This window comes from Coturnix japonica, chromosome 2, assembly GCF_054131305.1.
Source record: "Coturnix japonica strain WE chromosome 2, WE-NBRP24, whole genome shotgun sequence".
In the NCBI taxonomy this organism is placed as follows: domain Eukaryota; kingdom Metazoa; phylum Chordata; class Aves; order Galliformes; family Phasianidae; genus Coturnix; species Coturnix japonica.
Genome location: NC_140664.1, coordinates 138137876 through 138163426, shown reverse-complemented (window position 1 = coordinate 138163426; position 25551 = coordinate 138137876). Strand labels below are relative to the sequence as shown.

The 25551-nt window shown below is 39.7% G+C and overlaps 1 protein-coding gene across 25 annotated transcripts in view; it reads left to right on the top strand.

Moving 5' to 3' along the window:
* Positions 1-25551, top strand: part of LOC107308667 (pituitary adenylate cyclase-activating polypeptide type I receptor) — a 127023-nt gene that overhangs the window by 79345 nt on the left and 22127 nt on the right. For 22 of the 25 annotated variants that reach the window (XM_085539191.1, XM_015852702.3, XM_015852700.3 and 19 more), the window contains 9 exons: positions 3670-3702; positions 4318-4359; positions 5698-5801; positions 6311-6408; positions 6859-6991; positions 8811-8964; positions 12097-12157; positions 16241-16310; positions 17571-17662. In XM_085539191.1, coding sequence (XP_085395317.1) covers positions 3670-3702; positions 4318-4359; positions 5698-5801; positions 6311-6408; positions 6859-6991; positions 8811-8964; positions 12097-12157; positions 16241-16310; positions 17571-17662 — 787 coding nt within the window. Of the gene's footprint in view, positions 1-3669; positions 3703-4317; positions 4360-5697; positions 5802-6310; positions 6409-6858; positions 6992-8810; positions 8965-12096; positions 12158-16240; positions 16311-17570; positions 17663-18954; positions 19519-22414; positions 22457-25551 lie in introns of those variants that run through there. The other 3 variants (XM_085539189.1, XM_085539200.1, XM_085539198.1) reach the window with 2 other exon arrangements.

Genomic DNA, 25551 nt, shown 5'->3' with positions numbered 1-25551 from the left:
GTTTTACTTACTCTTCAGTTCTAGGAGAATAATATAATTCATCCAGCCTGCTTTATAGTCACCTCAATAGACTTCCCTTTTTGCATCTCTCAGGCCTAATGAACCACTTTCTCATTGTCTGAATCCCGAGGGAAAAGTGTTATAGGAACTTGTGTGACAGTTCACCCAGCAAGGTGCCCTATGTTTTTCCCCATTACATTGCTGACACCGGAGCAAATTCTCTCAGAACTTCTGGAGACAGAAAAGAAAAAAATAGAATATCAGAGTAGCATTGAGAAACTCAACCCACAGTCTTTATACAGCCCCAGATCAGCGAGCTCAAGGAGTCTGTGGATGGCCCATCCTTGGAGGCATTCAAGGCCAGGCTGGATGTGGCTCTGGGCAGCCTGGGCTGGTTGTTGGTGACTTGCACATAGCAGGGGGTTGGAACTGGTTGAGCACTGTGGACCTTTGCAACCCAGGCCATTCTATGATTCTATGTTAAAAATTAAGCACAGAAATATTCCAAATAAAGCCCATCACACTCTTCATACCTGTGAGTAGCCATACCTATTGGTATGGTGATGCAAACAGTTGTATTCTGGTGGTGGGTGATTCAGTGCAGTGTCAGAGAGAAAGGCAGGACCAGCACACATAAATCTGAAGCCCCACGGTGGCTGTATGCTCCCTCACTGCATGGTTTTTATACAAATATATATATACATATAAGCACATATAATTTTATATGTCTACATGTTATCTCTCCACTCATTAGGTAGACATAGACTTTTCACTGTAATTCAGACCATAATGTTCAATGTAAATCAAATTGACATTCCTGTGGAGCAACTTATTAGTGTGAATTAGTTTGATGGATCAAGCTTGAAAGCCTGTGTAGTAAAAGGTTGTACTGGAACATTCCTCAGTGCATTAGCAAGGACTCAGACGTAGACAAATATGTTAATAAATGGCAAGCTTGCTCCTACAGCACTTAGAAAGTGAGCATCATTGCAAATGTGAATCCCTTCATGTTTCCCAAACATAGTTAAAATGCAATAACAATCTGGCTGTAGATAAAATGATTAATATAAAAAGCCTTTTCATTTCAAATAGTGACATTAACATAATGTTCCATCGGTACTGAGGTCATGACATTAAAAATGAATTAAAATTGGTTATTCTACCATCACTGCAGCCAAACGTGGCCTGTATTAAGAGTCAAATAACAGCAGAATTTATTTCCTGCTTTTTAGGTTACTGGGAAGAGCAAACTGTCAAAACCCAACATTCATTTCATTTTTACCTATCTATCTATCTATCTATCTATCTATCTATCTATCTATCTATCTATCTATCTATCTATCTATCTATATGTCTATATGTCTGTCTGCCTGTTCATCCATCCATCCATCCATCCATCCATCCATCCATCCATCCATCCATCCATCCATCCATCCATCCATCTATCCATCCATCCATCCATCCATTTATTCAGAACCATCAGTGTAACATGCCAAGGTACCAGGAACACGGGGCTTCAATCTACTTAACAATTCTCCTCTAACAAGAACACTGTAAAATTTGTAGCATCACATCATAGTTTCTAAGTCACTCTGTAGCACTGGAAACCTACAGTCACATTTTAGTGAGTCAGAAGGCTCTTTGGATGTATTGGGTTTGGTGGTTTTTTTTGCAGCTTTTTCTTATACTTCTTCTATAGGTCATCAAAGGATCCAGGCTTTTAGGTGAGGTGACGTCCTGTAAGGAACAAATTCCATTATGAGCTATTAACTTGAGTGGCATTAAAGGATAGACAAGGACAGTGATCCAGGAACAGTGTCTTGCTCTTTAATACTTCACCCAGTAAAACCACAGGCAAAAAATTCCCAGGGGATATCCTGAAGCTGGTAATCTCCATTCAGATTTTAGCAGCATAGACGTATGGCTGAGCCAATCATTCTTAATAAATCTGATTTAGTTGGCTCAGGAGAGACACAGCTCTGTCCAAATAATTCTGCAGAGGCATCCCTGCTGTTCTGCCCAGAACCTTGAGCAGAGTCGTGGTTTGTCTGCAACATCTGGTAATACAGTGTGATGCAGCAGGTTAAATGAGCTTTGCTGAAAAATGCGCTGATGACTTATCTTCAGTATTCATAGTATTTGAAAACATCCAAGAAATTTCATATACGTGGCATCTAGAAAGCTGCTGGAGCTGGGCAGAGCAGCCAAGAAATACTGCTCTAGGGATTAACCCTTCCGAGTAACCAGCTGCAGGATGTGTAGGTTTGCTGAAGGTCGATGCTGAATACAGCCTTTCAGGGACACAATACAGCCTGAAAGGGGGGGGATGCCGGAAAAGAAGAGGCCTTTGCAAAAGCTTTATCTTTGTTTTCTGGCCTCCGGCATCACCTTCACACTAAACCCGTTCATTTCCAGCTTAGATCCATAAGTATCTGTGATTTGTTTTAAAGCACGGAGAGCAATCAATGAATTCAAAACTGATAAGGGCTTTGAAAAGGAGTAAAATATAAAATGCACTTCAGGCTGTGCAGGAAGGAGTCCCTGCACTGTTTTATTTTCCCTTGGATTCTGTCTTTCTCATTTTCAGACAAAATCAAAACTAATTTTGTATGGAATTTCAGGCCTTAATGCATAGCCTTGCACAAATAGGTGAAGGGCCTTTGCAGTTTGTGCTTAAGAAATAACTGCATGTTTGGGGTTAACAAAAAAGCTGAAGCTCAGCTGTTATTCCAGGGGGTACACTGCTAAGCTCTGTTATATATTTAACCTGATATGGAAGCCTATGGATGGCTGACAAGGGTTTTTCTGTGGTGTTGTTTGATCGGTGGGTGGCTGTTAGAGCTCCTGTAGGCAGCTTTGAGTCTCACTGCATGTGATGCAGCAGCACCACGCAGCGGCACAGGGCAGCTCCTCTGCACTCAGCCTGCAGCATCCATCCAGCCCAAACCTGTCAGGAATAGGGAAAGTCTGTCCAGTGCAATTGGAGTTAAGTACAAAGCAGGCTGGGTGGGAGATTGCTTTGGGGTAATATCAGCTTTTTACAAGAAAAAGCATGAAAAAAAGGAAATGTAAACCCAAAGTTTTAAGATTTCCCCCCGTTCTGATATTTGTGTTCCTAATATGCAGATCAGCATGAATTTTGACACTTTGTCTTGGAAATATGTGGCCTATTCTTATTTCACCTTTATCCCTATTAAAAAATATACAAAAAAACAAACAGGTCATGAATAAAGAAGACTTAATAATGCAGTGTGATGGACCATCTTCTGAAAACCACTTTCTAGCTGTAAACATAGACTATTTAAGTTGAAAAACAAACAAAATTCTCTTGCAGTTCTTTGCTAGGATGGGAGGGAATGGTCTCAGGTTGTGCCAGAGGAGATTCAGGTTGGATATTAGGAGGAATTGCGTCTCAGAAATAGTGGTGATGCATTGGCACAGGCTGCCCAGGGAGTTGATGAGGGTCATTGTACATGGAGGTTTTTAAGGGAAGAGTAGATGGATACTAAGCAACAAGTCTTAGTGGACAGTGTTGGTTGTAGGCGGGCAGCTGGACTGGAAGATCTAGGAGGTCATTTCCAACCTTTGTGATCCATAGACTACTGCATCCATTCGTCTTATGGGCAGCAAAGCCTCAAGATCAAATTGTTTTTCTTCTTCTCATTTCAGGTTGGGAAGTAGACAACTTGCAAACTCATGCAGGTAAGGGCCAGTGGTGCCAATTATCTCCTGTACAGCTCTGTCCCCGTAAACCATCTGTAAAGGACACGATAAATCTTAGATTACTGAAAAGTTATTCTGTGCAGCAATTATTACGATAATAAATACATGTAGCCCTCTGTAACACTGAGATAAAATATAAAGTAAAAATCTGACATGTTTTTAGAATTCACTGTCATCTTAGCCTAGAAACACAAAATTAAAACCAATTATAATTTGTTTCCATTGAAGGATGGAGATCGTTTTTCATGAATTTTGTCCATAATTCAATATCTGTTGATTTCTAAAGGAATAATGCTTAACTGTTGTATTTTTTGTAATAAAATTTGTCCCGCTTTGATTTACTGTCTTTTTTAGCCATGAGCTCACTGCTTTCAGTAGCAGTTTATAAATTTTATTGCTTCAATCTTGATTTAAACTTACAAATAAACCAATGTTTACTTCCTCATAAGACAGAATTAAGAATGTATTGCCTTCGGGCCTGACCCAAACAAATAAAAATCAAATGAATTCTATTCACTGACTTCCAGAGACCAGTTGGGGTCCTGATAGAAAATGCAATCCAAACAATTTCATACTGGATTTCTACTTTTATAGGTGATTACGACCTGCTGGAAAGCACAGCTGAGACTCCCCTAGGTAAGCAGCAGAGCTATGGAATCTTCCTTTTATTTTAGCTCTCTTAAAAAAGGATGCTCCAAGCTTTCGCTCCTGCCACTTAGGTATTATTTTCTAATCAGTTCTAGGTGTTATTTTCTAATCAGTTGTAATGATGGTGACACATTTTCTTGAGCTTAGATTTATGAAAATATATTCATCCACTATTGAGTCTTGTGATCTAGCGAGAAAATTGGTATAAATTATACCTACCTGCTGAACAATAGTTTCACTAAGCAGTGTTGAGGAAACTCAGCACCATGATTCAGTGGTTATTCTCCGTGAAGAACTGGAGATGAATGTGAAGGATTAATTTACCAAAATTTGCCAGGTAATACAATGTAAAACGATTGCAGCGATTAAATCAGCGTATTCTGCCACGTGGATGGCAAACGTTCTCTAAAAAGAAGGTCACTGTTAGTGTCATAAGCTAACTGAGTAAATTGTTCTATGTAAAATGGCATAATCTTGGCATTAAAAAAAAACAAATGAAGAAACAAAAAAGTTGGTCATTTCCATCAATTCATCTCATAGTCCTGCTTAAACTAAAAAATAATAGTAATAACAATAAGAAAGAAATAATAGCTTAATAAATGAAAACTGTTGTTTTATTCTAGAGAGAAATAAGTGCAGCCAGCAGCCCAGCTCTAAGCTTTTTACCTGATCACTGAGCTCTGACTAAAGTAATTGTGCTTGCAGAGTGCAGTGAATGAGGTGACATCCCATCTTGGTATCAAAGAAAGTGTTGGGAGATGCTTTCCTCTTCTACAGCCAGCTCTTGCTTCCAATGCAGTTTGAAGCATTTTGGCAGTACAGGTGAAAGCCATTTAGTAGCTACTCATTAAATGGGATTAGTCAAACAGGGGAAAATGAGAGAAACACACTAGCAAACACACCTTTTAGAACAAGGCCATAAACTATTATTGGCATGAATAATAAGAAGAGGAAAATCTGAAGGGGTTAATTTCCAAGCAAAGCCACAGTGGCCTTCTAAATGAAGAGATCTAAATGAACTTCTTGCTGTCAGGATAGTAGAGTCATAGAATCATAGACTAGTGGTAGTGACAGGGAAGAAGTTCCCACTCCATCCTCTGTTTTCCTGTAGAGCAACAGGTCCCTCAGAGTAGAGCCAAGGCTGGAGATATGTGGGTGGGATATCTGACTGTAGGGGCCGTTTAAAGGCTTTGTTAAAGCCTTTTGTGGGTTCTCTGATAGTACTCCCACTGGTACTGTGGAGTTGTCTCAAGGAGATAGTGGGTACGTCCTTGGGTTTGCTTCTGAAGTGTGATGTTCCCACTGTACCTGTTGCACTTGACATAGGGGACATCAGCAGAAATTGCACTGAAGATGGCTGGTCTGAACCTTTTCCTCATTATTACGATGCCTGTGGCTTTGATGAAAATGAAACAGAGTCAGACAACCAGGTGGGTGTAATTCTTATAATTTAAAAGAAGTGGGAGATGGGAGCAACTGCCCTTTGTCCAGCTTCTGGTCATGTTCTGATTATCAGATATTTATGGGCAGAAATAACTGAGAAATAATACTCGTATCCTTCTTAGCTCAGTTTATGTTTTCGGAATATGAATGTTTGCTGTTGATACAGGTTGTAATGTTTAGAAGCATGAGTTAGCCCCATTTCATCCTCTACTGGCTAAAGAATCCCTTAGCAAACTAGAGGATTTTTCTGCTGGTACACATAGTGGTCACAGAACTATAGACAGTTTTTGCTGGCTCACTGACACATAAACTTCATGGTGTTCAGACCCAAGGGTGTGCCAAACATGAAGTATTGCTCTAACACACATTGAGCCACCAGACTGAGAAATATCTACTGAGAAGCAGATCCTGATGGTGCTTCCCCTTGCGTGTTGACACAGTGAGGATGAGGTGACCGTAGCTGAGCCATTTAACATTGTGATGTTTGTCTTCCAAGGATTACTACTATCTATCCGTGAAGGCGCTGTACACAGTTGGATACAGCACATCTCTCGTTTCCCTTACCACTGCCATGGTGATCCTGTGTCGTTTCAGGTGAGTTGCAACATGAGCAGTGCCAGTGGCTCAGCCACTGCTGAAAACAGGCTGGACCCCATCGGCTCCAAACAACACTTAAGCTTTTATCCCACAGGTTATATGATAAGTAGGAAGCAGCCCTTCAGTCAGGTTGTTCCCCCTGTTGGATCCACTATGGTGGTCATATTTCAGTAGATTATAGATGCTTTTGCAGCAACTCTGCATTGGGCTGGCTCTATTTTATGCTAATTTGCATGGTTTTGCAGGAAAATCCTCCTCTTGGTTGTGTTTAGGGTTACTGTTATCCACTCTCCTGCCCTACAGATGTCTCTTAGTAACCAGGTACTTGCAGTTCTGACTGTAGGTATAGACAGGCCTATGTGCTGTGTCCACAAAAAGAAAAGAAGATACATATATATATATATTTCCCACCATGAATTTTCTTCTCTTTTATTCCTTCCTCGCTAGGAAGCTTCACTGCACTCGGAACTTTATCCACATGAACCTCTTTGTATCATTCATCCTACGTGCAATATCAGTATTCATTAAAGATGGGGTTCTTTATGCTGAGCAAGATGGCAACCACTGTTTTATCTCCACTGTAAGTAAGACCAAAATCAAACCCTTTTCCCTTATTTTCTTTTTTTCCCAGTATGGAATAACCAAAAAATGGTGAGGCAGGCAGCAGTCTGTTGAGTATCAGAGTCTGAGGAGCTATTGGGAGGGAATGTAATCGGTGGCAAACTTCCTTCCCAGTTCACAATAAAACTGTGAATGGGATAGTCCCATGTAAACAGTGCTGTGCATTAGCACAAATCTACAAGTTTCATTTTCTGACTTTGGTTTGTTTCTCCTGGCCATGAATCTACGTAGTGAGAAATGGGAAGGGAGCAGAGATGGTTTTCTTCATCTGGGGACTGGATTTTCTCCAGTGCCTTATTTGCTCTGGATGTTGGGAAGAGTCACCTGTAAGGCATGTGAACATCCAGACACAAGAAAGTAGCCCTGAAATTAATACTAATGTTAATATTAGTATTAAAGTTGTTAATATTAGCCATGTATTTGTCTCTGAAGGGGAGTTCAATGAGTGGTTTCATAGAGAGCAATCTCTTTCACCAATGCACTTAGCTATATATTACATATGAATCTAGTATCCGTTCACATTTAAGGGTAATATTTGCTTTGGCAAACTAATTCATCTGGTGTTGCGATGTTGGAATTACACTGAGTTCCCAAACTGAAATGTCCTTCATCCACCCATTTATAATACAGATTCTCTCTGAGTCATTTCCACAAGAATATCACACCTGTGTAGTTTCTTAGCCTGTTCTTCATCATTAAAAATAGTTTCTGCTTCAAATTCTTCTCTGTGTAAAATCTGAAACCATATCAGATCAGCACTTTGTTCATAACTCTCTTTTAAAAACACCATCTGCTTCTTTGTCCTAACACACTCCAAGTATAAAACATCTTATAATGAGATCTTTAATGGCCACATCTTCAGCTGGCACAAACTGGTAGAGCTTCTGTAAAGCAACTCATGTTTTTCTAGTCTGGACATAATGGTCTCAGTTTTGCCCCAGAGGATGAGATGGGATGGGATGGCAGTTTGGAACCAGTCTGAACTGACAGCCTCCCACTGTTCCAGACAGGAGCTCCCAGTTTATATACTAATTTTGCTGTGATGGATTGAAAAGACACTTTGGTAAGTCTAATGGTGTCTCACTGATATGAAACACTGTCAAGGTAAGAGTGTCCTGCTCTCACAGAGTCAGGGTACAGCTCATTTTCCACTTAAGGCCCTGACATTTTTTTCCCCTTTCCTTTGTCCATTATCTTTTTTTCCCCTAGTAAATGAATGAAAGTTTCTATCATTTTGCACAGCAAACTGCTCTGTTTTCCTTACTCTTACATGAACACTTTCATTATCTTCCCCTAAATGACCATGCCAGAAAGTGAAGTTGTCTGGTGTGCACACAGGAAGGTGCATCCATCCTGATCCTGCTCAGGGCTTCCCACAATCCGCCTCCCATTTCACCACCTTCCTTTGGTTCCTCATTGCACAACTGGGTTCTTTTCTTGTCTGCACTTAACACTTAGGAGGGAGCTCCGATCTGGCAATTAAGGTCCATTGCCAACACAAACTCCCAACTAATGCAAGACATTCTCAGGCTGTCTGCTGGCCACCTCCTGCAGGTAAAATTGGCCACCTACCCTTCACAGCTTTTACCTCTTAAGTGGCCCTTGACATTCCTTTCATGATTTTAAAACTTTACTGTTAAAAATGTGTAATAATAGTTCCAGCTTCATTCTTTTCCGCTAACGGATTTGGAGAGGTTGAAAGCATTTTCTCTGCTAATCTCAAGCAAAACAGCATGAAAGTAACTTATTTCTTTATTTATTTCCTTGGTTCTCTGCAGGTGGAATGCAAAGCAGTGATGGTGTTTTTTCACTACTGTGTCATGTCCAACTACTTCTGGCTTTTCATTGAGGGATTATACCTTTTCACATTATTGGTAGAAACCTTTTTCCCAGAGAGGAGGTATTTCTACTGGTACACCATTATTGGCTGGGGTAGGTGCTATTCCTTGTGTATACTGTATCTCTTTATCCTGAAGTCAGGCATGTAAATGAACCATCTAATATTCCCATATGCAGATCCAAAGTGCAGGTTAAGTCTTTCTTTAGAAGCACCTCTGCAGGCCAAGTTGTGCTGTGCTTATTTAGATAGACTTGAATTGAAACCTGAAGGACACCACATCACTTGCAGATGTCTAGTCCACAGTTCAGAACTGCCTTCTGCAAGATATGACCTTAATACCTAAGTTCTCCAGCTTAATCAAGGCTGAAATATTAAGTCTTGTCCATTTTCTAAGGCTTCCTTCATGCCTTTCTCCCACCCAACAGAGAAACTGAAAGCATATTCAAAGGGTACCCACATATGCCCTGGGTGGCAGATGGAAACTTGCAGTACTTTTTTTTGTTGTTTGGTTGATGTTGTCATTGGTTTTTAATTCTTGAGGCAACTGAGCCTACCCAGAAATTCCCAACTCCTGGCAGAGACTCCCTGCAAAGGGAGCAAAGGGATGGAGAAGAAAGAATAATCAAAAATAGCAACGTCAGGGCTGGGAAACTATTGATGAAAGGTTTTCAGAGTTCCCTTTGTGCTCTGCACAGATGTTTAATTATGCTACTGCTGAAATATAAGGTTGTTCTCCTAGAGAATTTGGGGATGAATACATGAAAATATGATAATTAGAAAAGAAAATGTACATCTTTGCAAAGCAGATGCATATCAGTGGTTGAGTTTCTTTAGCTGAGTCTGCACAAATTTCTTGTCTGTCAGTGCATCTGGATATGGGGATATTGCAATGCAGTGTATTAACTGACAAGAAAAATCATGGTCTGTAAAAAAGAGCTACCCAGATGGACTCATTCTTTCATGCAGCCTCAAAATTTGCACTTGAGTTGAATGCTGTAACTAAGCTGTTCAGTTTATGGATACCACTTCATATTCAAAGCAGTATCAAATGGCGTCCATTAATAATACTAAGAGAACCTCCCAACATGGGCTGTCTTATTATTTTCAAGTACAGTATTTTGTTATTTCCTGAATATTTCAAGTTGGGTAATGGCTTCACAGACACAGAAAGAGTAATTGGTGCTCTGCAAGAACAGAAGCTCTCCCAGACTCTGGATTCATGTTTTGAACCCTTGTAGGGTGAAACAAAGGCCCCCCTGGCTTATAGCTGCTAGGAAAATGGTTGCACTGAAGCAGCAATAGGCAGCAGCTCAGCATTTTGCAGCATCTGGATGATTATCTGTTTCTCAAAATGTGCTGAGCATGTTAGTGTCCATGTGTAATTAATGAGAACTACATACAGTTGCATTGATCCAGTTTTGCCCTCTTAAATATGCAAGGTGCTGGTAAGCACACTGGATAGTTTGCTGGATGGAGAGATCTGGACAGACAGAAGATTTCTCCAGAGATCTCTCCTAATGTCTGCTCCTTATCGAAGGCAGAAATGCAGTCAGCAAGAACAGCTCTTTCCTGCAGCCCTTTGAGTTTCTCTGTTTTCAGATATTACTCAGAAGATGAAAAGGTTGTGATGACTCTCTATATGTCTCTTGGATTAAAGAAAAGTGAGTGCATGTATATTCATATAGCAGATAGTTCAAAGTCTCAAATATGTTTTTTTTAAAGTATATTTTTTTGAGACTTTGAGTCTAATTCTGCTGTCCTGTCCGTCTTTAGACTTGGAAATCAATTTCTACCAACAAAATGTCTGTAGGGCAAATAGTTATGCATTTTGTGGCATGTCAGGCTCGTGTTTGATATTTAAAGAATTTTTGTATTACTATGATGCATCTAGGTGCACAAAGACCTTAATGTTTTCCAGATATTCTCATGTGAGAAAAGCAGGCATCAATTTAAATTACAACACGCATGATTTCTTCAATCCAAAGCCTATCATTTCATTTTTTCTCATCATTTTCTTTTCAAATATTTCTGTGTACACTTTGTGACAGAAGGAAGGCTTCATCTGTCACTGAGGTCTAACAGGGATATTCTTATGTCTGAGAATGGGAATATGAGATTCGACAAAGGCTTGCTTAGGCGGATCCAGCTGAACGACTAATTAACGTGACATCAATGCAGCTTTGCAAAATGTATAAAGCATAATTGTTCCTGTCAACTCACGGCAGCCTCTTTCACTGCTGTGTGCTGGAATTACCAAGGTCTTTTTGTTGAATTTGCTTATTGGCTCTTTATCTTTCCAGCAGCACCTCAATAAATGACCACTTTCCAGTGGTACCTCAATAAATGACCACCTTCCAGCAGTACCTCAGTAGATGCAGACATTTTTCCAGTCAACGATTTTCTTTTGCCATTAAAGACAGAAACAATTCACGCAGGGTTTTCCTGCAAGAAAACATTCACTATTTAAAATATTTCCACTGAATAAACACAGACTTTGTCCTTTCAGATGGGAAAATGAATCCAGGCTCCTCACTGGATTTTTGTGTTAATTTGTATTTTAATGTATTTTTTAAAGACGAGAGAAATCTCAGAAGTAGAAAGAAAATGTTCTGGTTCTCAAGGTTTGGGTTTGTTTTGCTTTGGTGTTTGTTTTGTATTGTTTGTTCTTAGTTTTTTCTTTATTCTTATTCAGGTAGAAAAAAAAGTAAAATTCCTGTGAATAAGGGAAAACTACCCCCTACTGATTCCCACTGAAAGTAAAGCAGACATCTCTTTATTTATAATAACAGGGAAAATGCAACATACGCCACTCATTTACAACAACAGCACACAAGAATATGAAGAATACAGTAATACAATTGCAGCATCTGCTGTTCTGCAATCATTGCAGGATTACAGGAGCTCTAGACACAGAAGCTGATTTCTATGCTTTTGTTTTGCACAGGCTACATGTAATTGTTGAAGCATCAAAATGCAAGACATGAGCCTGGAGCGATAATGATCTGAAACAACATTAGTCTTTCCTGTTACCAACTTTCAAGGCTCACCTGTCCTCTGACTGGGGCAGATGTTTCTAGAGCTCTGAATGACTGCACTGGGTTGTGTTGTTTGGTGCATGAGTGATCTCAGGGAATAAAACCTTAGTGGAGCAGCTACTAAGAGGTGCTCTGTGAGTACTGGCTGTTTCTGGGCTCCTAATGACTTCACTGTCTTGTCTTCTGCAGGCACCCCGACAATTTGTGTCACTGTCTGGGCAGTGCTGAGGCTTCACTTTGATGATACTGGGTATGTATCATGGTGTGAGAATGCATTTCAGGACAGGGACAAAGGGGAAATGGATGTCTATTGATCAAAGTACACACACACAATAAAAGCTGAGTGGTGCTGTTGACATGCTAGAGGGAAGGGATGCCATCCAGAGGGACCTGGACAGGTTGGAGAGGTGGGCCCATGCTGACCTTGTGAAGTTCAAGGCCAGCTGCAGGGTCCTGCATTTTGGTCAGAGCAATCCCAATCACAGATACAGGTTGAGAGCAGCCCTTAGGAGAAGGATTTGGGAGTGTCTGTTGATGTAAAGTTCAACATGAGCTATAAGTGTGTGCTTGTAGCCCAGAAAGTCAACTGTATGCCAGGTTGAAATGTGACCAGCAGGTTGAGGGAGGTGATTCTCCCCCTCTGCTCTGATGAGACCCCACCTAGAGTACTGTGTCCAGTTCTGGAGTCCCTAAAACAAGAAGGACATGAAGCTGTAAGAGCAGGTCCAGAGGAGGGTCAGAAAGATTATCAGAGGGCTGGAGCACCTCTCCTGCAGGGATAAGGTGAGGGAGCTGGGGCTGTTCAGCCTGGATAAGAGAAGGCTCTGAGGAGAGTTTCCAGTACCTGAAGAGTCCTACAGGAGGTGACTTTTCATAGGGAAATATAGTGATAGGACTAGGGAAAATGGTTTTCTACAAAGATTCTTTGCTAAGGAGCCCAAAAGAAGATCTGCTCACAGAGATGGTCTTGTCATCCATGTAACCATTAGACTGACTGGTATGACAGAGCAATGGGCATTTGTGATAGGAAGGTGTGCACACTAAAAATACCAAAGGATCCATGTTTCTTTTTGTGACAGCTGCGTTTGAAAATGGCCACACTGTAGGAAAAATGCTGGTGAGTGAGGGATTTTGAGCGACACCTGGAAAATCCAGTCATGGTCCTTGATCTATGGGAATGATGTAATTACATACCCAGGTCCCATTTGGAATAGATTTAGGCTTGTATTTGAAGTTCTCCTTTTATTAGAGATACCTGGAACCAAAATTTAAACATTGCTTGCTGTTCTGCCACATTTCTTTCACCCTGGTCCTATCTTGCTCTTTTTGGAAAACACATAAGGTGCTTCCTCCACAGGGGATACCAGTGCTTTGTCCAGTGTTCTCTTTTGACATCAGGACTAATTAAATTGTTTATTTCCTTGAAAAACAAGCCAGAAACCCCTACTGTGTCATTATGATTACAACAGAGATCCTAGATGCATTAATTTCCTTCAGAGCTCAACAGTCCTTGTGTTTTGCATATAGGGGGAATGTCTCACATATGGAAATGAAGAAAAAGAGAAAAAAACCACCCTTCCCTCTTAGTTACAGAAGCTGTTTAGCATGCAGCACATTGAGTCAGATTCTAGCTGAGCGTCTCAGTGGTTACTTCTTAAAAATCAGCAAGCATTGTTCTGGAGGAGGGGGAAAAGCCAGCACGAGCCTGAAAACATTGCAGAAATTAGTGAGCTGGGAAAGAACAGTGACAAAGGCACAGGCTGAAATACAGGCTGAGTTTCCTCCTGCTTGCTCCTTATGAAACTGGCAGAGCTCCCTTGATTTCAGCTTGTGATTCACATCATTGTAAGCAACAAGTCTGTGGAGATAAATGCAACTGTCTGTTTATCCAGATGCAGTGCTACTGAATTAAATGGAGCCATTCCAGATGTACGCCAGAGATGTAACAGAGATGAGATTCTAGCCTTTCCAAATGGAAACCACGTCCCTCTCTCATCTCACTGTCTCTCTTTCTGCCATCCAACCTGAAAAACAGTCCTCTGTGCCTGATCTTCACTGTAGCAATGCATTAGTAATGAAAATTTCCTTGTGATGATTCTTATCAGATGATGGGGTTTTTTTTCCACCACATCCATCTTATAGATGTCACGTGGGCTGGACCAAAAATTTCTTTAATAAAGCCCTTGTGTGAGCGTGATCATGTTCACTGTTGACATCTACAACGTAGACATTGACAACTTAGTTTGCCATGTAGACATCCTATAGAAGAGTCTATCTAGAGAAGAAAGGCATTCCAAAGAGAAAATATTTCACTATAGAGTACTCATTTAAAACACAGCAGTGGAAAAGAAGAAAAAATACCCACCCTCCAAGTGCCTCCTTGTCTCAGCTGGAGTCTGAGCTACTCAGTTGGACTGGAGATGTCTTCAACAGATGACTGAAATAAGAACAACTGAGTCCAACCACTGTAATTCCACATTTCTACTGAGACAAATTGGCATATGTTAATGTCTGTTTATACGAACAGAGTATCAGAATTTGCCCAGATTCTTCCAGAATTGTTTGACCTGCTAAAAACTTTCAGGTTGTATTAATATGCATCCTGGAGAGGCTGAGATTTGCAAATAGTGAGGGATTTTTGAGGAGAGTCCACCTGACCTAGAAATATATACAAGGAGTTTCAAAAATAGTTACTGAATTCAGGTACTTTTATTCTAGGGAATGCAACTGTTGATAGCTTTAAAGAAACTGATTTCCAGACTGTGGGTTCCCTCTGAACTCCGGTCCCCTTTGAGATACTTAAGTGGGGCATCAAAAGTGAGATAACTCAGAAATGCTGCTTTGAAAATCTCAACCCTCTGTCCCTTAGATTTTAGGGAGCCTTTAATCTTACAGTCTTTGGGCACAGAGAAAAGTATGTCATTTTGTGCACATTGAAAATCCATCTCTACATACATCTGAACATGCATCTCTACATGTACCTACTGTTTGTTTTATAAGAATCTATAGAAGTTGCATTCATCAATTCAACTGAAACTTCTAAACCCGACATAGCTCAGCTCCATGGAATTTCTTTAACTTGGATGATGGAATTTGAGCTCTGCTGCCTCATGCTTAAAGCTGTGTATAGTTTTGTTTAAAGTACAGGTTTTTGCTTTCTTCTCCCACCCCCCACATGCCACCAGACTACCATTTGAATGACACAAAAGTTGTGTTAAACTCTCATAGGATCAGCAGTGTTTTATTTTAAATGGTTACTTGGCTCCTGACAAGTGTACCATGACAACCACTGCTGGGACTTCTGGCTGTTGTCCCAGTGGGAGAGAAGGAAACCATCCTTCTCAGAACTGCAGGTACAAAAAAGGCATTTTTCTGTGTTTTTATGTTTTCCAGAAGGGAAACGGGAGAGGAACAAAGCAGAGACAAATAAAATATGTTCCTTTAACTGGCAGTCAAAATTTTAATGTCTTAAAGTAGTGTAGTGGGGGTGGTGTGATGTGGCAGGGGAAATAACATTTCTTATTTCATTATTATTGCTTTTCTAGTTTTAAAATACAGTTTAACCCATGTATATGTGGGTCCTATAATTAATTTGCTCCACAGGTAAATATCCAAATGCACCTAGGTGGAATAAGCTTCAGCATAATCCTTCAGTGAATCTGGAGGATGATTGTCCATGTTGAGGTAGAAATGACATTTGAATCGGGAGCATTCACTCCAAGCAGGTTAAAAAAGGAGATGACGGCAACTGTTGCCCACAGCTTGAAGCTTCTCAGATGAATCATTGTTCCTTGGTAGGACTTGCACCTCAATGACTGGAAAATCAATCCTGGTGGTGTATATGACCAACACTTGGTACATCTTGGTCAGAAACCGCAGGTCAGGGTCAGGAACATTTGTGTCCATTAACCCTGGACCTTTCCTGTATGCTAACCCTGTGTTCTTGTCTTCTTACCTCCCTCCACAGAGATGTTGGCCCAAATGGGTAATGTTAGAATTTAAGGCTAGTGGACACAGGAATAAGCACAGAGGCATTTTCCAAAATGTCTGAACTATTTTGTAACCTCTTACAACTGGAACTGAAAAAAAAACCACAACCCAGCATTGTTTACTCTGTTTCAGATGAGTTGGATAAAGGCTGTAAAAGAATGATTTAACAGGGACAATCTATGAAACCTTTGAAAATAAATAAAGGAATATAGCTACAAAGCCAATATCCCACTCTCTGCCCTCATAAAAATGTCTGCAAGCTTATTTGCTTCCACGTCTTGTTATAACTTAATCTTTTTTATTTCCTTCTTTCCCCACCCCATTCCGCCATCGTTGACTGCAGCTGCTGGGACATGAATGACAACACTGCCTTGTGGTGGGTGATCAAGGGTCCTGTGGTTGGGTCAATCATGGTAAGTAGCACTTGGAGGAGGCCCTTCCTCAGCGCTTGCAATGGAAAGTAATTGATGCAATTTCTTGCAGTGACTTCACAAGCTGTGCTGCATTAGCTGTGCTGGGTTTGAACAATACATAATGCTAAGGAGATGAGGACAAATTTAATGATGTTGCCTGTGGTCAAAGGCTGTATGGACATATGTTGCTCAAACAAATGCACCAAATGCCATATGTCAGATCCTACAGCATCTAGGGCATTTGTTTTTAGGAATCCTTTGGGATGGCAGAGAAAGGACCATGCTCTTTGGGACATCTAAAGTAACACTAGAGGGAAGTGGCTAGGAAACAAGTAGGTTTGTAGGATGCAATTTACTTTGCAGGTAAATTATTGCATGTAATATTAGATCTGAAATAGTGTGGTGGACGTTGCACAAGATGTTCTACTGTCAGCCTTTGGTTTTACTCAAATGGTGCAAGATACCCATGTATGGACAACAGAGCTGCCTCTGATTTACCCCATTTGACCTCCAGCTTCTGCATCTGAAGGAGGAGGAATGTTTAAACAATTCTGGGCTGCTCCAGATAGTAAACTAAATGGAGCACCAAATAAATATGGTTCATGGCACCTAATGAGTTGTTTAGCTTACTGGATATTGGTGCCTACATCTGGGCATGCTATGTTCCTCTCCATACTACAGAGTCAGTGTCAGCAAGGTCTCCACTGACTGTTGTGGGAATATAACTAGACAGGTGCCTACATCAGGTGCAGTGCTTCACCTTTTAACAATTTGGACAGCTATCTAAAGCACATTAACGTTCAGACACATTCACTGTAACTGAACTAATAATATTGGGCGACTCCAAGCACTTGAAATCTTCATATAGAAAAGCAGGTAGAAACTTATTCTGAAAGAGATGTTCAACCAAACAACATAAAGCTTTAAATTTCCTGTTTTCTTCTGGCCCTAAGAAGCTGGTTGGTGACAATCAAATTTGAATTGGAATTGTCAAAATAAATTGTTTTTGCTCTTTGGAGTTCAAAAACTGTAGTTACAACAACATGAACCTATGAGAAAGGAGATACTTGGGATGAGCTTAAGAACAAAAGATATGAAGAAAAAAGACATTAAGGGTCATCTCATTGTGAAACAAATGGAGCCAAGTGGAGAGAAAGTAACAGAAGTTACAGGAGTTTCCAGGAAGGGCTGACAGAAACTCATCTCAGTCCTTGAAAAGTGAATCATGGTCATCGTAATGTCCTTTTTTTCCCCCCCCAGATAAACTTTGTCCTTTTTATTGGCATCATTGTGATACTTGTGCAGAAACTCCAGTCACCTGACATTGGAGGCAATGAATCCAGCATTTATTTGTAAGTACAAATGAAACAGTAATCAGCTGATATCTCTAATATACACATAGGAAAAAATAAAAAGTAAAAAAAAACATCAGAGTTAATTTGATTTTTAAAAGAGTCACTCAATCTATTTGGTTGATTTAGAAGTTTTTAAATCCAAAGTTCACCAAAGTACACTTTAACACTGGCTTTAATCCTTTGTAAAAAGAGCTTACTGAAGAAAAAATAAATAAATAGAAGAAAGCATAAATATTGGGTTAAATAATACTGCTTATAATTTACAGATCAGTCATCGATAAATTAACATACTGACCAGGCATAAATATTATTACACTCACAGGGCAGATTTTAGTGCTTCATATTTTCCATAGGCATGGTACTGAAAGCAATGAGATTTGGTGAAAAGATTTTAGGACCTGTAGTCTGAACTCCATTTTAGATCTCCTAAGTTTGCTTTCACTCGTGTCCATGTTTCTGGTAACACCGAATCCATTCCAGTTAAGCTAAACAATTCCCCACCTAGAATTGGTTAAAAATGAAAAAGAAATCCTGAAAGCTTTCCCTTGCAATTATTAGATCTGTATTGAAACTTGTTTTAAAGCTCATATCCTTTTCTTCCACCTTATTATAGGATTGAGAATTAGAACTCAGGAGAAAGTGTAGTGAATATGTTGTCTGCCATGCATATTTTCCCTTTAGTTTGCATGAAGACTTCCCATGTAGTGTGCTGCTGGGAGGTCAGACGCCAGATGTTTGGTTGTAATTAGCACACAAGATGTGCAATGATTATACTGATTAAGCACTGGAATAGGCTTCCTAGGGAGGCGGCTGAGTCATCATCTCTGAATGTGTTTAAAATCCATTGGGATGTGGTGCTCAAGGATATCATTGAGTGGAGGGTTGTTAGAGTTAGGGTAATATGGTTAGGTTGTGGTTGGACTCGATCTTTAAGGTCTTTTCCAACCCGAGCAATTCTATGGTTCTATGATTAAGACCCGCTGGCTGCATGTTTGGTATCTGCTGCACATCATGCACGTATGGAGCAAAGCATGCCACAGGCTCTCACGATTTGATGAGGTGATAAAACATCCTTATCATTCTTGATCAATATGGTGACTGAGTTTTACTGAGATTTTTTCCTATGTGTATAGTTAGCAACTAATACCAAGATAAAAAACATCATATTTTCTGTTTCATTCGCTGCCATTATTTTTTCATATTTTTTTGCAACTTTATAAATGGGTGCGTGTAAATCGATCTTGCATTTATGTACATGTTACGAAGTGGAGTGTTGTTTATCCAAACAGACCCAACAACAGAAGTGTCACACAGAAATGCAGTGAATAAGTCTATGCAGATATACACCAGGCATACGTGTTATTTGTGCATACATCTCCTCTGAAAAGGGAGGAGAAGAGGACAAGGACAGCTCATGGAATGGTTATGTCACCATATTGAAATCTCTGCAGCATTTTAGACTGTCATCCATAAATAAACATTTTCCATGCTCTATTTTGCTGTTTCATATTACCAACTGTTTAAAGCTCATTTTATTATCACTGAAATATGCAAAATACAGATTGAATATTTCCAGTCCTTTCCCAGTAGGCTGATAAACCCCAAACGAAATGCATGCTCATGGCTGTTTGTTTGAGCCTTATCTCCTCATGGTGATAGGCTGTTTTACGAATATTGCCATTCTGCTCAAACCTGCGAAGTGAAATGGGAATGTTTCCCCATTTCATTTTGAAATCACAGACATTACTTGCATGGAGAAAAAGGCAAACAATAAAGTTCTCTTCCCAGCAGTATCTGGCTGAACACTACAGGCTTCAACAGTCACTGTCTTTATAATGAAAAAATAAGAAAAAGGTAGTTCAATTTCCCATTCAGTTCATCCCATCAAACCAAACTTTTCACACAGACCTTTATTCCATGACATATTTAAGTACTTAGTTCACAAGACTGATGAGCTTGTTGAGTTGAGGAAGGGTGCTTAGCCCATTTCTGGAGGTGATAGCACATAAAAGCTACATCAGTAACTGAGACTTGCTCTAGTGTCTGTCTTCCACTCATTGGAACAGCCTTGTAGCCAAGGCTTCCATCATGACCACTGAACATGAGCAATGAGGAGAGTGCTTTTCACTGGATCCACCTTCATGCACAGCTGTAAAGAATTTAAACCTTCTGCAGTTGTTTAATTTACACCACTGGGTTTTGCACTGGTGGAAGTAAAAGATGTTTAAACAATCCCTTGCTTTTCCTGGCAAGGACAAGAAATTGAAATCTCACACCATGTTTGCAGCGATTATGTGCTCAGCAGAGAAGAACGAGGCACATAACAAAACATTTTGCTGCATCAGGGTCTTCAGACGCTTCAGATTCAAAAGATTATGTTGAAGTTGTACCCCCTGGCTCCCCACAAATTGCCTGTGAATAATCCATGGTCAGATTATGATCAAATGCTACAGTGGTTAGAAGCCACCCATGTTGTCTGTTATACACCTGTAACTCAGGGACTTTGGCTTTTGAAAGCAAAGAAAGAAGAAGGCAAAAAGAACACAATAATTTGGTTCTTGGCTTCAGAGAAGATTAGTTTTCTTCTCATATACATGGCACACTCTTAGGTTCAGGCCCTCTTCATCATCGTTTACTGTGAGGAAAATCTGGATCCAGTTCCATTTTGTGTACACTGTGGTCATAATTCCGCTAATCGCTTAAGCGTGTGCTTAACTTTACAAGCCTTGGGGATATGTTTAAATCCAAAGATTAATTATATATTGTTACCACTGTGCACTCCTAATTAAAAATTCCCACTACTGAAGTTAGCTGCGAGCTATGACAGGAACACAACAGAAGATCTCACTACCAGGGAGCTCATGCTTAATTAATACAGTGTAACCACCAGAGATGGGAAGACTTGCTTTAAAAAATAATAATAATTTGTGTAATTCCCAGCACAGTAATGAGCCTTTCATTCCCCTAAAAATTTGGTTTCTCTCTAAAAGCCTTCCTGATGATTATTACACGCATTAGCCTTTGCCTTTAGGCTGACAAAAACTTGGAAACATGGTGAATTTCTAATGATCTTCTGCAGCAGATAAATGCTTTAGCAGCTGTAAACTTCCATTTGATATTGGCTTGTATGTTCGGTCTTCCCTGATCAGCCTTATGGCCATCCAATCCTCCATCACATGCCTTGGTCCCCCCCGATCTGCCTGCATGCTGCTGAGCCCATTTGAGACTGAACAGCTCAAAATGTGTCCAAGCGTGGGAGAACTGTAACTCAGATCTTGTTTTTTTGCTTATTTTTCTCAATATCAACTCCTTGTTATGTTTGAAATGACTGGGGGTTATGTAAGGAGCTGCAATAGAACTCAGAAAATAAAAGACAGCATTACTAATTTGTATTTTTACTTCAAGGATTCCTTTCCCCCTGCCATGAATTCCAAGCAACCTTCATGCTTTCTCTCAGTAGTCAACATAATGTTTTTGGGTTTTTTTTTTTACCTTTCAATATTAGGAGTGAGCAGACAGCCATAGAAAAGGACAGGTCTTTGTATCTTGGACCATATTCTTGTGTCACTCCTGAATAGTTCCACCAAATTAAGCATCAAAACAAGCCCAGTAATGCAGCTGCAACAGGTTTTTGTCTAAGTGAGAGGGTCTGATATCCTCAGTTGCTTGAGAATTTAATAGTGACACTGTTTGTATTCCTTGTAGAATTAAACAACTATCTTCATAGTCCAGATGGATTTCTGGCCTCATTTGATAAAATGGATTGCAAAAAGAATTTTAGTTTACTATAGTTACAATCACAAAATTATTAACCCTATAGTAAAGGGATCTTGGCTTCATACTTTTATGATCAACCCATGTATATTTGACATAGTGTCCTTCAACAGAAAAACACAGCCTGATTTTCAGCCATATCCAGTTGTATAGTTTGAAAGACTCTTGAAGTAGTAGTAAACTATTTAGGGACACTAAAAGCTAAGGAGCACCACATCAGATGTCAGTAAGTCCACTGCGCACTCGCAATAGAAATACAGGGACTGGAAACACAGTCACGACCCTACACAACCCAGCTGGCTTAGCACAAGGTTTGTCACATCAGCCCTTGTTGTAAGCATGGATATTCAGATATCTGACCCTGAAATGGGATTTTAGGAAATAGTTAATAAACAATTCCTCATTGTTTTTCCTATGTGCCAAGAGTGTGCAATATGGTCTGTCAGAATCTGCTTTCAAGCATCCTAGTTTCAGTCAAGATGTTATAAAGTACATTCACCTCCACGAAAGCCATATTGCACTTGAAGTGACTACACAAACTTGAATCCAAGAGCAAATGCATACATCCAAATGCATAGTCGCATTGTTGAAACCTTCACCATAGGGAGAAGTTCCTCTAACTACATTGGTACCACAAACCCTTGCTATAATTAAGTAGATATGCATGGTGTAGATGCATGCTGGAATAATCCTTAAGATTAAAAAGGCCCACACATTTCCATCAAGTCTTTGCTTATTTATTCATTTTCAAGTATCAAAGTACATTTGAACGGAAAAAAAGTTGTTTTTTTTTTCTTTCTTTCTTCTATTTTTGGTCTTGAATAGTATAACCTGGGAGGGGGAAGCTTGTTTCTGCTTTTGCTTTAACAGATTCTTCATCATAAATTTTGTATCACATGTTGAAAACTCAATGAGAAAGAAAATAAACCCCACATATACCTAGCTAATTCAGGTCTACCTCATTCCTCCAATCAGCATCTTGCTGGAAAGAAAGGAGAAACATGGCATATATCATAGGTAGGTATGATTTTCCCTACGGTGCAACCTAGAGGGTTAGGGCAGGAGAAGCAATGCTGTAACACAGATGTTTTGGTAAACAACACTCCTCTACAGTTCACCTACAAATTCACTGGACTTTCGATGATTCATTCTGCTACTGCTTTGTCTTGCTGCAAGTGCTCAGACTGCCGGCATTAACAGTTATTGACAGGGACCTCATGGAAAGAAGTCTCACTTCTGACAAGAAAAGGGCAGGTAGTTGATGAATGGTATACTTGTTAGCAGGGCAGTTTAATTTCCAAGCATCAGGTATTATCAGTTGGGTGCTGGAATGCCTACTAACCCAGCAGTGAAGGGGTCTCGTGTCCCTCTTCTAACCCATTTCTACTGCAAGAAAATACAATGCAAAACACAAACAATGATAATTTGGTGTCAGTGAATGATCACCAATGGCCTAATTTTCATTCCTAAGAAGTACAAGAGCTGGTCTCTAGTACTTGGATTCTTAGGACCAATTATTGATGAATTTATTTAGTATTCTAGAGAAAATGTTCTTGTTCACAGCTACTATACTTTTCACTCGCATGTCCTGAGAAAAATTATGTTGGGGGTTATTTTTTGGTGTGTGTTTGTGTGAAGGGGGAAGTTGTCCTTGATTTTGTTTGTTAGGTTTTTTTTAGAGGATGGGAGTGTTCATTTGTGCCAAATCTTTTCAGGTAGGGATGTGAAAAAAACAAACAAACAATAACTGAATAAAATCCTTAGGAATCTAATATCATGTAGACTACAAACTATAAGTAGCAAGAGTATAATTGCACAGGAATTTGTTTCTTTTCAGGTAAAGTAAATGAAAATTCTGCTCTGATGGTCTACCTATAAATTGGCTGAGGTCTCAAGAAGTATAAAGTCAATAAGCATAGAATATATTGTGTATTTATGCTTCTGTGTTGCTCCTGTTTGACAGCTGAGGCCTAATGAATAGAAGTGGCTACTTAAAATCTATACAGGTGCCTGTGGCAATAGAGGACCTTAAACATTAATCTTCCCAGCCACAAGGTTTTCTTTTCACCCAGTATGCATCTTTCCCATTCCTTTCATGCTGATGAGATCAGGTCTAAAAGTATTTCCACCTGGAAAGAGGTTTTATTTCATACATCACTCAGCAGAGGGATGTTCCCTAAGAGCAAGTCAGTATTTTTAAAAGGAATTCCATCCATTTCCAGTGATACACAAACATTTTGCTGGAGGTTTGACAGACTCTCATTTTGAAACCACTGATCACAGAACTTGTTCTTTGTGGTTTACAAGATCATCTGTGATGAACAGAATGCTAAAAAATGCTTTGCTTTTGCTATGCTATTTCAAAACCTTTGAAGGTGGTTAGAATGCAAGTCCATTGTCCCTTGGCCTGCACAGGAGGCATCCATACAGTGGAAGCTGATAATTATTTACATGAAACAGTGTTTGTGCACATTGCTGTAAGGTATTTTTACAGGTACTTTCATGGTTTCAATGCGTATGTGGACAAAGGAAATGATTCTGATTCATGCAGTTCGCAAATGAGATGCAAATTTTGAAATCTGCTGAAGATTCTTGCTTAACATTTCTTAATTAACAACTCAGAGTTGCCATTTGACTCTATCATCCTTCTGCGGCAGTCTCAGAAAAGGAAGTTCTGTGTCCACAGACTTTCCTAAATGAGCAAAACACAAACTTTTTTATCCTATCTGTTACAAGAGCTAGTTAAGAAATGAGTTTTTGTGTAATTAAAAGAAATGACAACCAAATGGTCCTTCTCTATTGAGATGTGTAGGTCGATGAGGGACAGGGCAGACAGCATCATGTTTATTTCAATATTGTGGTACCTAAAATCTTACGGCTTAACAACCATAGTTGTTGTGGGATGGCACTCACGATAAGTAAATGCTCAGACCAATATTATATACATGTTTGTGCCTTCTGACACACCTAAATATATGCCCTTATCTACACATATGTTGTTTGAAATGCCATATCTATACATCCAAAATAGTTCCAGCATTGTTTTTTTATAAGACCACAGATACTTTAGCAATGTGCACAATATAAAACTTCTTACTTTCATAAGAAACCAACTACACTCACTAAATCTCTATAACTTTAGCTATCTACTCAAGTTACTAATTAGCAAAACCAAAGTAGACTTCCTAAAGAAAATGATGTACAGATCTCAAATGTGTTTCTGAAATTGCTGTACATCACCGAGGTGATTAATGTAATTCTGATCTGCATTGATAAACTTTAGTTGTCACTGAGGTCAGTGAGAGAAGAGAGTGTGCAGCACTAAAGGCAACATGTCTTCATGAATTGCCATCAAAAGGCAATTTGTCTTCATAAAGTGCCATCAATTTGAGTGTAGTTATGTTTTCTATCAGAGTATCTTATTCACTAGGTTTGATATTCTCAGTAACTCTGAAGATTCAGATGATTTTTGAGAAACTTCAGAAATTTCCGAGCTGAGTCGAGGTTCCTTCCAATCCCTACGGTTCCATGGTTTTGTGACTTTGGAGAATCCAGACATGACAAAACAAGGCTCTTTTCCCTCTCCCTTCTGCACTGCTTGTAACTATGATAGTTGTTTTGAAGGCATTGTGAGGCTAGGAGGGAGAAACTTGGATTTTTTCTTGTTCCAGATTTGCACCTTTGTTTCTCGGAATTGGTTATTTAGTGTAAAGGTAAAAGGGAGAGTGGAAGCAACTGGTCGTGCACTAGTTGTTATTAGACTGCAGAGAATGGGGAATAATTCTGACATCTCTGATCCTGAACGTGCTTTCAATTTATGTCAAAGCTTGATGGACAACAGCATCCATGGTTTTCCATTCACTCTTTGCTACCATTCACAAAAGGAGTTTGAATTTCCCACAGTGTCTCTGCTTCTCCTTACCATTGATTTCTTGTGTCACTTTAGCAACTAACATGCTTCATATTCTTTGGTTTATGGTTTGTGGACATATCCTAGCCAGGACACAGTCCCTTAGTGTCTGAGCTATGGAAGGGACAAGAAAAATGATGCAGACAGTGAAGGATTTTTTTTGTTCTGTTTGGTTTTGTTGTTTTAATCTGGAAGAATGAAC